At 36.0% G+C, this 14798-nt stretch overlaps 3 protein-coding genes across 4 annotated transcripts; all 3 read right to left on the reverse strand.

Annotated features, from left to right (window-relative positions):
* Positions 1-68: 68 nt before the first annotated feature.
* On the reverse strand, positions 69-4974 carry LOC102623797 (zinc finger CCCH domain-containing protein 43-like). Its single transcript, XM_006469877.4, has 9 exons — positions 4617-4974; positions 4440-4502; positions 3590-3661; positions 3200-3250; positions 2825-2896; positions 2435-2521; positions 1558-1695; positions 1205-1441; positions 69-515 (listed from the first exon to the last, which is right to left on the reverse strand). Exons 1-9 carry the CDS (start codon positions 4902-4904, stop codon positions 282-284), a joined length of 1242 nt encoding a protein of 413 aa, XP_006469940.1. The 5' UTR covers positions 4905-4974; the 3' UTR covers positions 69-281.
* Positions 4975-6560: 1586 nt separating this feature from the next.
* On the reverse strand, positions 6561-7646 carry LOC102622515 (early nodulin-like protein 1). The gene is made up of 2 exons (XM_006470049.3): positions 7137-7646; positions 6561-7044 (listed from the first exon to the last, which is right to left on the reverse strand). Exons 1-2 carry the CDS (start codon positions 7513-7515, stop codon positions 6701-6703), a joined length of 723 nt encoding a protein of 240 aa, XP_006470112.2. The 5' UTR covers positions 7516-7646; the 3' UTR covers positions 6561-6700.
* A 214-nt stretch (positions 7647-7860) lies between these two features.
* On the reverse strand, positions 7861-12763 carry LOC102623507 (uncharacterized membrane protein At3g27390). Of its 2 annotated transcripts, none has more exons than XM_052432454.1 (11): positions 12584-12763; positions 12116-12234; positions 11284-11392; positions 10977-11169; positions 10660-10796; positions 10157-10445; positions 9552-9658; positions 9342-9465; positions 8958-9153; positions 8527-8767; positions 7861-8410 (listed from the first exon to the last, which is right to left on the reverse strand). In XM_052432454.1, the coding sequence occupies exons 2-11, from the start codon at positions 12207-12209 to the stop codon at positions 8149-8151; spliced, it is 1752 nt and encodes a 583-aa protein (XP_052288414.1). In that variant the 5' UTR covers positions 12210-12234; positions 12584-12763; the 3' UTR covers positions 7861-8148. The 2 variants fall into 2 exon arrangements, with proteins under 2 accessions (XP_052288414.1, XP_006469939.1); XM_006469876.4 differs by having other exon boundaries at positions 12116-12271.
* Positions 12764-14798: the final 2035 nt, after the last annotated feature.

Genomic DNA, 14798 nt, shown 5'->3' on the forward strand with positions numbered 1-14798 from the left:
ATCACAGATTGTTAGAAAATCACACGGGAGCACAACAATCCACAGAGAATGAAATTTGCTACTAAGACTAGATTGCAATTCATAAGCCCAAATACCAAATTCCATGCCTTAAACTGTATAGACTGACTATCTATGGATGCTCAAAATGAACATCCCAATTGATAGATTGGAATTCAGGATGACAATGTTTCACATGCTATAACGTAAAAAGGATTCCAACACCTAGAAAGCAATAAGCAAAATGATGGAACTTACATAGGAGTCTCTTGAGCATGCCACAGTCACCAAGTACAAACAGGTGATTTTCCATCTCCATTCTTGGGATGATGAAACTTACAAGCAGATCTGTATTTACAATTCCCAGTTTTCATGAAGTAATCACATAGAGGTTCACCTGGTCGCTCAGGAAATTCATTGAATTGATGATATGTGGAGGTATCTGCCGTCTTTGTTAGATTGCCAAGCGCAGGACTTGAAAGAGCCAGCTCAGCTTTTGCCTGTGGGTAAACGGATCCCTAAGCAAGCCATATGATAGGCAGAATCAGTTAATATACAATGTGCACAAATAAACACCAACAGACCCACAAATCCACTACTCATGTCGTACATACACACAATTACTCTATACACATCATATGCAGACAGAGACTGAGAGAGAATTCGAGCATGTTGCACTAATAACAAATGCAGATTAGGCAACAGAAGAATCAATTGTCACTCTTCTGTTCACAATTCAAAGCACACCATAAGCTATAACTTTAGAACTAGTTGTATAGTGCTGCAATATGTGCAAAAAGGCCCATTAATCTTCCAAATGACCTCAACTTCACACCATACCAGACCACTGAGGGAAGGACATAATGGCTAATTCAAGACAATTAACTCCTGGACAGGAACTCCATTCTCTCCCACATGAAACGAGACCACTGAGGGACGGTTGGTTCAGATTTATTTCATAGCGCTGTGCTTCCATTTGATTTAACACAAAGCACAAGTAAACTAATCTGACATGGAGAGATTGTATGATATCTTTGAGTGAATAACCAACCAACCTTCCCATGGATCTCAAATCAACATTACAGTTAACAGGAAAATGGTTGCACTAATGGCAGAAACTAGAGATAAAAATTTCTACAGGAAAGAAAACTGTATGGAAACAATAATAACGACATGAAAAGAGTGAGTGCACCATGATCAAAGCTACCTGAAGGCTATTAAACTTGGATTTTAGCATCCAATGAGGATGAAATGAGTGATTATCCAAGTTGGGAACGGTTTTACGTGATATTATATTTGGAGACCATGATCTTGAAGCTGGGTTAGATGCCTCATTGAAATGATCAGATCCTTCATCAGCAACAGGATCAGGATGATTAAACCTGCAATCAACTCCATATGCACAAGAGCCATTGCGCATGTAGAAAGGACATTCTATCTCATGCTGAAATGAAAAGACAATTTTGTAATCTACACCAGTATAAATGATTACAGAATATAATGTTTAAACTAAATAAATAAATAAACACTAAGCAAAAAAGTGAAACATAAAGGTATTACCACTCTGATTGGAAGACCTAAAAAGTTAAGCTCAGGTGATGCTTTCTCAGACTTTTTAATGTATGTCTGGGGCTTCTCTTTGGAGTGACTAAATTTACAAGTGTTTCCATACTTGCACCCTCCAGCAGATAAGTGATACTAGAACAGTAACAACAAAGGCTCAGTTATTAGTTGCAAACGTGGCATAAAGTATTACACTAAAAAGGAATAAAAAATAATTGCAAAATGACTGCATTAGACGCAACAGAATCCATTATCATAGACTCAACATTCATTTGATGTTTAGTGGAACCAAAAGTTATATCATCTTTTGGAGGATATCAAAGATAATATTATCCCAGCAAGCCTTATTGACTTATCACTTACTAAAGGAACATCGTGACAATTGATACCTAATCCCAATTTCCAATGCTTGCTCAGCATGACTGTTAGTTTATCCAATACTGTAGGTCAGGATCTATGCTTTGAAAACTTTGACACTATCTTGTCCTGTGTTTTCTTCCCCCTTTAACTTCTCGACCTGCTATAGTATCCTTTGCTAATAATATAAAAGGACTTACTTTGCATTAGGACAACCCATTCAAAATAATATTTCCTATTCAGATCGTCCATCAAATGATGGAATCATATTTTTTACTTCAGTTCAACCACTCTTTTTGCATAGTAAAAATATATCAGCTAGGGCAATGGTTATCTTTATTTTCCCTCTCCAGGTTCTTATCCAAAATCATTGTCAATTAACCAGGCTTCTCAGATCATATGTTATCACCAGAACTGTAATTGTCTCGGAATACAAATAATACAGAAGTGCTCCTTATAGGGAAGACAAAAGGATAACTATTGCAGCAAAAAGATAGAATATAATGAGTGTCCAAACCTTGCATCCAATAAGCCCTGTCATCTCCACAAGGCTTCCACCTTTGCTCTCCTTCATTCCGTTTACACCAGAAAAGGGAAGGGGGTTCTGTTACAGTAGGTGCCAAACATTTTTTAAGAAAAGAAAAAAATAAAATAAAAAGATATTAGTCATTTGCAAGCATGCGTGTGCTTCCATTTGTGATAGAGAGAGAGGCAGACAGAGAGAAAGAAATAAGTGATCTCTCTCCATGGAAACAAAAAGAAAGGAAAATTAAGAAAGAAATCGGTCATCCCAATACGACCACAAATTCATCAATAGGAAGTAGCAATATTTGATCAATTTTAGATGAAAAAACATACATGCAGAATTTATTGGCAAGCCAAAAGAATTAAAATCTGGATTTGTTACCTCAGACTTCTCCATGGAGTGGCTAAATCTACAAGCTTCTCCATGCTTGCATCCTTCTGTCCCTTGGTAAAACTGCAAAAGTGTTGACACATAATACTTTAGGTATAACTACAAGATTTGTGAAAAAATTATTCAATTTTTAAAGGTTACACTTTATCACATTAACTCATCAGATCAATAGAACAACTGCACACTTATTAGGTAAAAGCATCTTAGTAAGCCAGCAAGGTTTTTCATGTCAACAGAAGGAATGCGATAAATGACAGTAACTCGTGTCAAATTAAAATTTCAGTATAATTAATCCAGTTCTACGATAAAAAATCTATCAATGTCCATAATATGAGCATACAGACGGATTATGAACAATGTCCACACCTTGCATTGAATCTGCACTGTCTTCTCCATAAGGCCTTCACCTTTGCTCTCCTTCATTTTGTTTACACCAGAAAAGGGAAGGATTTATTAAAGTGTCAAGCATAAGCATTGAAGAAAAGCAAAAGTCATGTGCATGTAGCACATGTTTATGTGCATTCATGTGTGAATGTCAGACTGAGCGCGTGAGACAGAGAATGAGAGAAAGAAATGGTTGACCTTTCTCTCCATGGAAAGAAACAACAAATGAGGAAAAAAAAAAAGATGACCAATTTGCAGTCACCCCCATATGACTACTTAAATCACAATGTTACTGCATTTGAAAAAGTAGACAGAAAAACATATTACCAATTTTATTGGCAAATTAAAAGCATTCAAAACCGATTTTGATACCTCAGACTTTTCTATGGAGTGTTTAAATCTACATGCTTCTCCATGCTTGCAACCTCCCGTACTTTGGTAAAACTGCAAAAGTTTTGAAACATATTACTGCAGGTAAAATTGCATGATCTGTAAAAAATTTATTTCATTCGCACAAACAACACTTTATCACAATAACAAATTAAATCAGTCTAACAATAGTACACTTACTATCTAAGCTTTGCTCACTTTGAAAAGCTTTTTGTTATATTTTATTCATTTAATATCATTGATAGAATAAATTATACAAATAGGAGAAAACCAAAGTTCCTTCTTATATGCATTAATTATGTGATGTGAAAATAAGCTAGTGCAGTGCAGATCCGAAAGGAAGCTGGCTATGTGAAATAATTAGTTCAATTAAAATTAAGACTGATAGCACAAGAGAAGAACGGCTTGTACTTCACTACTAACTTTTAGCAGTCAAAAGAAGATTTTAAAAATATATATACATGCACATGCAGGGGAAGGCATGCAAAAGAGAGTGAAGTAATAACATGATATATTAATTACAACACAAACAAAAATATAGCTGCAACTGTAGACTTAAATCATTAACATCACAGCCCACTAAATACACCAAAACACACACACACACACACACACAATGTGATATATCAGGCCAGTAGTTCCCTCAGACCCTTTTTCTTTTTTTCCTCAAAGATTAATCAAATCATTACCACAAACCACTCAACAGAAGATTAAAAAGTCAAAAGGGCCCAACATGCAAGTCAACATCAACACAAAAACAAATTAATCAAAATAAAATAAACAATTAGCAAACAGAAACTTCAAAATGAAGTATTGTAAGCAAAGTCCAAACCTTGCACTGAATCTGTCCCAGATGCTGCCCCACAAACCCTCCTCTTTCGTTCTCCTTTAAACCCTACAAAACAACACCCCCATTAAAAAAATAAAAAATAAAAATAAAAATAAGAGAAAGAAAAAGAAAAGCATTGACAGTAAAATCACTTTAACCCACGTGCACAAATTATTGTACCTGAAAGTCCCCTCTCACAGGGTGGTTAAACTTGCAACAAAAACCAAACTTGCAGTAGCCAGTTCGAAGATAAAACGGGCAATCTTCAGCAAAGGGCCTTGATGGGTACTCATGTTTTGTCCCTTGGGAGTCACCATTGCCATCAGGATTGTAACTTTCTTCAGTCAAGGCTACGTTCTTCTCAAACTCTTTACTTAGTTCTTCTTCTTGTTCTCGTTTCTGTGACCAGCAGGATTCTTCTGCCCAGGTTCCCGCTGCATTGTCCTCCCACCCATCATCATCCACCATTTTTCTTCTCCTTTAAAACTCCTAATTAGGTGTTGAGAGAAAAGAGAAGCACCCTCTCTTCCGTTTACACACAACTTATATTTTTTATTATTACTTTTTCTTATTTATTTACTATTTTATAATTTTATGGGTGAGGATATTTTAATTTAAATTTTGGACTTCAAATTTTAAACATAAATTTTAAATTATTAATCATATGGTGAGTCGCATTGTTAAATATTATTTTATTTTTAATATCCACTATTAGATTACATAAGATTAATAACTCAAAATTTATGTTAAAATTTTAAATTAAAATAATTCCTTGTATTTTCATATGTATAATTTTAATTGAGAATTTTTTTTTTTTTTGGATTTATGTGAAAATTGGTCACAAATTGTATACCATATCTACGGGAGAAGTTAAAAAAGAAAAAAAAAAGTAACTAATAAATGTATTCTAAGTATATATGGTAGCTTAATAAAAAATATGTATTTATATATGGTAACTAGTCAAATATTTTGATTGATTAGTCGTGATTTTTTTCACATTTTGTTACTTACCATTTTTATGAATGTAGTAGATTTATTGAAAACTCTTTATTAAACAACTTGATTTGATCGACACATTCTTTTCTCGTCTGGTAGAGTGATCTTTAAGTAATTTTATTTAACTAACAATCCTTATTTGAATCTTAAAAGAGACAGGGAGCTAAAAAATATTAATTTAAATTTTGTTTACTAATATATTTTCTTTTAAAAAAATAATGATACTATTAAATAGTTTTATGCTCACAAAATTGAGATAAAATTTTGCATATCAACACATGTAGCATAATCAAAAGTGACATATATAAAAAAATATTCATCGTACATAAGACTTATTGATGAGTACGTCATATGTCACATTTCAAAATACTTAATTTGTGTCATATGTCACATTTCAAATATAATTAATTTGTGTACTCGTAAGAAAGTACACCAATAATTAGATGATGAAAATAATTAGGTGTTGATACAACTTATAAGTTTTTTCAGTGATTATAAGAGTTTGGGTTTGAAACTCACTAACATGAATGAAAATGAATAGAAACACTTTTAAATTACATTCTTATTATTTTTTTTTCTGTACTTACAATTTTGTTAAACAAGTATAAATTTCTATTAAATAGATCATAATGTTACATTTTATTAAGAGGTTCATGGGGCTTTTTTTTTTAAAAAAAAAAAACTAACTAAGTTTAAAGTTAAGATCCATTTACAAATAAGCTATTGTCGTCGACGAGAACGAGAATATGCAATGCAATTGCAAGGAAAAGTTAATAGATTTATTTTTAAAAGAATTCAACCACCCATGAAATTTAATGAATGAATTCTTGTAAAATAATCATATTCATGTTTGAGACACAATTAAGAGAGAATCCAATTTCATTTTAGGGGATAAAGAGCGTTTAAACTCTGCCCTTTTTTGTGACTTTTGTTAGTCAGTCATCAATATCAAGTGCTAAATTTAGATGGTTACTAGTTTTAGTATTTGGTAAATAAATTATCATGTTAATGATGCATGATTGATTCGTTGATAATATTTTAATTAAACTCTTATATTTAATTATATCGAATAAGCGTCAACAAAATTGAATCCTAAAGATCATGAAAATCTGAAAGTGACAACTGACAATCACATTTGTGCCATTCCAATTAAGCAAATTCCACAAGAAAATATTAAAAGCTAATGAACCCAACATCTGCAAAAAGAATAAGTGAAGAAATTTCCAAAACAAAAAACTTACAATAAAAACAGCAACATTACAATCAATCTAGTAGAGATAAGAAGCAGTAGTACAAAGCAGCAGCAGAAACTGAACAATGGCCAACTTAGAAACTGCAAGAGCCAAGACAGCGGCTGGAGAAGCAGAGGATTTGTGGCCATGATCATCACCAGTACTGGGGGAGGACTCTTCGTGGTACATGACTTTGATGATCATTCGCTGACCCTTCTCGCAGTGGCCAGATGCTCCACTGATGAAGTAAAAAGGCCCCGGGTGATCGAGCCTGAACGCTGTGTTGCCTGTGTTGGAGAAGAAGATAGGGTGCGTGGAATTGCACTTCTTGTATTCCTTGTCTGTCACCTCCATCACTGAGTCCTTCTTGTACTTGAAGCCTGCACACAAACATGTACAATGGATCAAAAGCTAAAAGGAAAGTATACAAGAAGAATGAAGTATGTTAATTCACGCGTTGCTTGGGACTCACGTATGGTGTCACCAACTTGGAATCTATTCTCTGAGGCCCAGTCGTTGTAGATTTTGCTGTCATTGGCTGGAGGGACAACCCATCCGCGGTTGCCGCCAACTTGGAACTCCAAGGAGTGAACTGGGAGATGATGAATAGAAGAGATAATGATGGCCAAAAGGAGGAGTGTTAAGTTGACTGAGTTTTTGGAGAAATCATTAGTAGTAGCAGCCATATTGAATTGATTGGCAGTGCAGCAAGATGAATCAAGTGCAAGTTTAGTGAGTGTTCTTTGGGAGGCGTGGGATTGCTTAAATAAGGAGATGGTAAAGAGTTGGTTATTTTGGTGGGGAATGGAGATCGTGGGGGTTAACAGTTTTTGGGTCATGCTTGCCGCCATTGACTTAGTCAGTTGGTGTGCAGTGAACAAATTGATGATAGTCAAAAGAAAAAAGCGTCATTTCGATTTGTTAGAATAATGGGCCCATCATGATTCTGGGCTTCGATCCGGCTATATAGTAACCGGACCCATTTTATAGCTCCGTAGTACGGTTTGTTGTCAAAAGAGAAATAGGAGGCAGGCCACAGAGATGCAATTCAATTATTAAATGGTAATTTATTTGTAAGCTCATGTTGTTGAGTTAGAAATAAGCTATATGGGTAATGTACGGATTATATACATGAAGCTGGGATACAGAATGCAGCAGCCTATTGCAATTTGCAGCTTCTAAATTACAGCTGATCCTTCAGAAAGCCTCATTGTCATTTTCTTTACTCTTTCATTCTTAGATGGTAAAATACAACAATTATGAAGAAAACAAATAGCAATATACATTTCACTGTTAAATTTTCTGCACAGGGAAAAGCCTTATTCTCTGTTGACTGCTTTTTATAAAAATGAATTTCGTTCTCCTCTCCCCAGTGGCCAGCTACAAGCAATTACTTAAGAAATGCTTTCTTCTCCCTTGTGCGAGCTTACAAGCAGTAAAATTCAGCATGTGATGAGCTTGCCTTAACTGTTTGACATTCCAAATCACAAAATTTCTAAGTCCCTTAAAGCATCTGATTGTGATTGCGACTCTTCATAACGTCCATTGTTACTGTTTGTTAATCTTTTAAAGGATTTCTGAAACCGGGCCAATGCGCTATTTGATTTTTGCATTGTCTTAGGCACATTTGTTGATTCACTGCCACCGTTCTTCTTGGCAAGATCTTCTGTGAGGGTCTTTACCAGATCATCAAACTGCCGCCTGAAAGTTGGATATCTTGAGACAGATTTGGTGATCCCTTGAAGCCTGCAGTACAAAAAAGGGGAAAAAAAATGAAGGGGGTCAAATGGAGAAGCATAGCTTAACAAAACTCCAAAGAAAGGAAAAGACAAGGTATCTTGTAAGATGTTTTTCACTGCTACCTTCGTGCTAATGCACCAAGTTCCGCTCGTTTACGCTCAGATTCCGGCGGTGAGACATTTAAATCCTTTAACCTCCCAATATTGCCGCAAAATAGTACCAATTTGCTTAGGTAGTCCTCCTCTGCCTCTGTTAAGTTTTCTGCTTTTATCTGCTCCTTGATTATCAAGAAGGGGTTAAAAAACCAATCAAAGAACACGTCCTTTGGTCTGTTTGAGCTAGTTATCTCAGTAACGCTGTCACCTACATCAAAGGTGATAATACAATGAATATCCACATGTTCTCAAGACCGAGGGACAACACTTTATAAAATAAAAAATTAAATTGCTCTTTGAAGGATCATGGAGAAGTATCTTGCTTCAAGACATTCACCCATACACACACGAGAGAAGTCAGAAGACATGGCTACAGGAAAAGAAAAGTATTCACTCACTCAACAATATTCCCGGAGAATTGGCCATTGCAGAGCGCAGGAGTGCCTGGAGAAGACAATATGCTGGCAACCCTATACTAACCACTTGGCTACCAGAATTAGATTTGGCATCTTCAATGTCTTTAGCTGTTATTAGTCCTTCAGAAACCCAGATCTCGCCATGGCGTTGACACTCCTTAAATAAGCGCTCAAGAAGCTACATGATTCATGAAAAACATTTTTCAACACCTATGAGCTAAAACCTATGAGCTAAATATAGAAGCCTTCATAAATAAAGTTACACAAGTAAAGTCAAACCAGTATTAGAATCCACAAAATTATTATGCGCATTTTCTCTGATCATAAGCATTCCATTTAAGCAAAATGGAAAATGGCACAAGATACCTCAAGTGGCTTCAAATCAATTGGCTTCCTAAGTGAACTGGTGCGAGAGGGAGGATCTTTGAAAGAGCTAGGCCTTGAGAAAGTACTGGTCCGCGAGAGATCTGCCTTCTTTCGATACTGGGGCCTGTTGATTTCAGAAAATTACTAAAAGCCAAAAAAAGAAAAGGAGTGTCAATCACAACCATAAGATATTAGAGTGTGGAACAGAACCTAGGAAAGCAGGATCCTTCTGGCATGTCAAGTATGTCATTGCTGTATTCATCATAAATTGACAAGGCTGCAATAATATAGCGAAGCCCGAACCAAAGGGAGGATTCCTGTAATACAAAGGCTACACAAATAAGGTAACTGACATAATGATATTATACGACAACAAATTGAACAATGGATTAAGTTCATCGTCTGAAATGAATAGCGATGTGTTTTAGTATATACTTGGAACATATGCAAGAAGGCAAAAAATGCTCAGCAATTAGAATAAGCTTGCAATCAATTCCACTGTTACGATGAACTGAATTATGAACAACATAATTACAATCCATTGAAGAAAATGATAATCAATTATAGATTTCTCTTAGGGATACAATTGCCATTGGACAATGAAATTCTGCAGTGTTAATTCATCAATTTAAATTGTTGGCATTGAACAAAACAGAAATGGGAAAAATATAAAGATGAAACAATGATATAATCATTCATTCTAGTATATGAAGTTATTGACTCATTTCAAGTGCCACATTGAAAAGGTTTCCGTATGCCTGCTCACGCAAGACTTTTGTAAAAGGCAAGGAAACCAACAGGCAAATGATTCGAACCTGATAAACAACCACCCCTGCATAAGCACCAAGGAAGATACTGGTCACCATGGAGCCCAAAACTGCCCCAACAACAGCCAATGGCCAGAGTATGATAGCAAGGCCAGCTAATGGTACACATATAGTCTCTAAGAAAGGCCCTTCTCGACCTATAAGGTCATGAAACAAACGATGCCACCCCTTAAAGAGCATATAAGGGCTTTTGCATAGGGCAACAACTGAGATCACTGGCACATCAATCAGGACACCAAGCCCCCCAGCAATGATGGCACCAGGAATATAGAGCAATCTGAAACACGGTCAATGAAAAGGGTCGATCTAAAAGGCAAAAGAGATATTCAAAAGTGGATAACAAGTACTAAATGAACAGATTTGATGGTTAATTCTCACTGTTAACTGAAAAATTATACCGAGTGATGTCCTAGTGATTGTCGTGAATTGGATAATAGCAGCAACATGGACTTAAAAAAGGAATTTCTTAGCAGCAAAAGAAAACAGCACACCTTATCTCATAATATTTTCCATCTGGAGCCTGTTTCTGTCGCAGATCATCCATAAGTGAAAAGTAGGAATGGAAACAGACATCTTTAAAATCTCTGACAATAGTGAAGCTGTGTTTAATCGTGCTCCAAGTCCCATCCTGCAAATGAAGTGATCCAAAGTCTCTAAAATGAAAAGAAGTAAGAGAACAGAGTACGTATACGTGTGCGTATGTTGTAGAGTAATTTCACAAGGAATCCCTTACTTTAATAAGTAAAGGACAAACTAAAACACAAAAAAGATATAAAGATAATTAGAAATTTTGATGACCAGGACATACGTAAAAACAGTGGAAAATGTCATTAGTTTTCCCTTCTCCAACAGCATCAAAAGTGGCAAATATTGGTGAAAGAAAGCCATACAGTGCTCCCCCTATGATGCTTGCACCAATGCTAACGACTGGCCACAAAATTAAGAAAACTGGTATGCATATGCAGGTAAGAAGCTTCAGAACTGGTCCTAATTGTTTGGCTCTGCTAGTCAGGGAAATTTAACAAAATAAGAGAACATGTTACTACAAAATAGCTAATACTATAAGGAAAAAAAAAATGTTAAGGAAAAAAAAAAGGAAGAGACAAAGAAACCACCTGAGAATGCAATAGTAAGTCCATAAGACATGAGCCGGCAAAAGCCCCAATATGATTGCCGAGTTTCCAATTGTCATCATAAGGCATATCACAGGGCAGAAAATGATTCCTGAAAATACATTGTAGATTAAGGATTGGCACATTAACCACAGTAAGGGAACATCTCTTAATTGGCAGCTCAATGCATTATACTAAATGGTTCTTGAACAGTTACCAAATGTAGACATATATTAACTAAATACTCGGAGATTATTCTACTCTCTCCAATTAAAACTCAAACCGTAAAACATCATCATCAATGTGTGGATTTTATTGCATGCTAAGCACGGAAATTATTGTATAATCTCAATCAAGGGTTTAGTTAAGGTACTTAACTCTTCCACAACCGTTTGATAAAGCCGTTGGATTTTCATCAAACGGTTGTGGAAGAGTTATGTACCTTACATAATTATGTAAGGTAACAAGCTCCCTCAATCAAATGCCAACTAAGGAAAGTCTAACAAAAGACATGCTACAGTAGGGGCAACCTCAAGTGTACATCAGTTTTATTTATAGGAATGACCTACTCACAAAAGCATTATAGCTATATACACGCAAAAATTTAAAAAAAAAAACGCTTATGTTACAAAATTAATCAATCAACATATAAACAAATTCATGTTCTTAAAATATCATTTTCCTTGATGCAGGAAATTACAAAATAAATAAACAAATAAAGAAGCTAATCTAAGCAACTACAAGCAAATTGAGTAAAAAAATGGAAGAAGGGTCAACTACCAGAACAAGATAGAACCAAACCAGGAACAAAATTGACAATTGAAAAAAAAATTACCTTTAATGATGCCCAGAAGCAGAAGCCCAATGAAGTAAGGCAGAAAGCAAATAAAGCTCCATAACGAAGCCAAAAACCCTTTGGGTGGCTCCATTTTATTCTCTCAACTCCTTAGATCTCTGTAAATTTCACAGCAAACCCATCTCCAAAACAAACCTGCAAATGAACAAAAAAAAAAAAAACCAACTTCTTATACACTTCAAATTACAAAAACAAAGTACAAATACACAATTTGCTCTTCTTTGGCCCCAAATGATCAAAACAAAAGATGGGTTGGTCTCTTGAGAAGTTTCCTTTGTTCAAGTAAACAGTCCTCGAGCATACGAAAGGTATCAAACAGGGTAAGGGAGAATGGACCAAAGACATATGAAAGAACAGTTTCAATTTCAAAGCTTCAACATAATAGCAATCGTCTGATAGAGCAGTTATCAACATGATAGCAATCGTCTGGTAGAGCAGTTACCATACCCGTCTATACTATCAAAAAGACAGAAACTGCTCTCTTCTCTCCTTTGTTTTAGTAATTTTGCTTTTCAATGAGATTTTGATTTTTTTTCTTTTTTTCTTGGTGCTTCAACCAGCAACGAGAAGCGACTTGGACATTGTGTTACCACTTACCACCACCCTGTGACTTCAACAGAAAAATGAAAAGAAAAAATTATATTATATGATATTCATTGAAAATGATAAAAAGATAAATAAATAAATAAAAAGTCGGCATGGATTTTACCAAAGTAAAATTGTCGTTGATAGTTTTGAATCTCAGGAGACGTTAGCCGGTGTCTCTGCTTTCACTCCAAATAACATTTTGATCCATTTTTTTCTGTATTTTCTCAAAGAAGGTTACATTTATCCATTTGTTTGAAATAGGTCCCCACCGCAAACACCACTGATCTACTGAAATGACCAATGTACCATCACGGCGTGCATTGTTTAACTTAGCAGTAGAGTGTGCATGACCCTTACGATTAAGCTGAACTAAAAGATAGGTATAGACAAAAATATATGTTGTCTTCATATTTAGAATCATCTTTAGTTTTATAATTCTTCTACTACGCTTTTAATAATTAATGTCTATTGAAGCTAACTTTAGTGTTGTTCGAATTCTTATCGTTAAGTTTTCACAATGATATAAATATCCTCAAATATTAAGATATTGTTATACTAAAAAAAGTTTAAAAATTCTTCAGCCTTTATAAATCATCATTAAACGACATTAATTGTAAGACAATGCCACCATCTACAGTTTCATCTCAACCAAACAGTAGTGTCTTCGACTCACTACTCATTGATGCTCAATGGCAATGAGTAATGATGGCCAAACAATTTTAATTCTTATTTTGGCAAACGAAAGTGTAATCGCTGATTCGCTGGTGATGATTATATTACTCTATAGATCCGACTAACTATGGCCAATGGGCCGTGCCGGCCATCAACTGTCAGCCCATAAGGGCTCGTGGGCTGGCACGGCACGACTCACCAAATTGGTGGGCCGTGTCGTGCCGTGCCATGACTACCTTTTTTTCAGTTGAGCCTAGAGATGGCAGAAAAGCCCGCCCGGACCGGATCCGGACCGGACCCGGCACATCCGGTCCGGGTAAAACCCGGACCGGATGCATGAAAAATGCGGATCCGGGCATTGATTTTCAATGCCCGGGTGTTTACGGGCACGGGTCCGGTCACAGCACCAAGAACCCGGAACCCGGACCCGTGCCCGCTTTTTTATTAAGTAAAAAAAAAAAAGAGGAAAATATAAAAAGAAAAATTCCATTTGCCTTTGCCCAATTTCCCCCAAACCCAATCGGCCAACCCTAAATCACGAAATCGGCACCTCCTCCCTCCGTCTCTCCACCAACAGCCAGTCAGCCTCAGCCACCACCCATCCTTCACCGATGGTGATGCAGTATTGACAGTTGACCGCGCCTCTCCCTCCACGAACCGCAAAGCACAGTCGTCACTCGTCAGTCTGTCAAACGGTCAGAGCTCTTCATTGTTGTCAGCTTCTCAGCGGCAGCCACCGCGCGACAGCGTCCGCCACCATAGCTGGTCTCACACTCTCACTCCATTGTTTTTTCAGTTGTCACCATATCAGCTGCAAGCCTGCAACCCACAACCACGACCCACGAAGTAATTTTTTTTTTGGCTGTTTTTTCAAAAAAACAAATGATGAAATTGCTTTCAATATATGCTTAATTATTTTCTTGGATGCTGGAAGTGTTTACATTGTTAATGCCTGCACAGAACATAATAAGAAAGAGCATTACTGTTAGTCTTTTCCCTTCCTTGTATAAACAGAGCATTACTGTTAGTCTGAAATATTTCAATCTAGTTGTTTCTGTTGAAATATTTTTTCTAATTCATCGTACAAACGCATTACGGAAAATTCAAATGGTGTTGATTGTTTTTTTTTCTTTTTTTCTTTTTTTAATCCTTACCTTTTATACCTTCAGAGGAATATGGCAAACCTTTGTTTAAAACTCCCTACTTAAGCATAACCTGCTGTGAGGTTGCAACGAATGCCGCAATCCAACAAATTTAAATTGAACCTTTTTTTGTCTAAGTAACAGCTCTAGTAGTCAATGTAAAGGAAAATTGTAGAACCTGCATTTGGGTCGCTTCTTTGGATATGGTGTATTCTGCATCTGGAAACTTGGAAGATGAATTTCTGTAAAAGAGGAAGTTA

Source organism: Citrus sinensis, chromosome 2 (genome assembly GCF_022201045.2).
Source record: "Citrus sinensis cultivar Valencia sweet orange chromosome 2, DVS_A1.0, whole genome shotgun sequence".
NCBI lineage: Eukaryota > Viridiplantae > Streptophyta > Magnoliopsida > Sapindales > Rutaceae > Citrus > Citrus sinensis.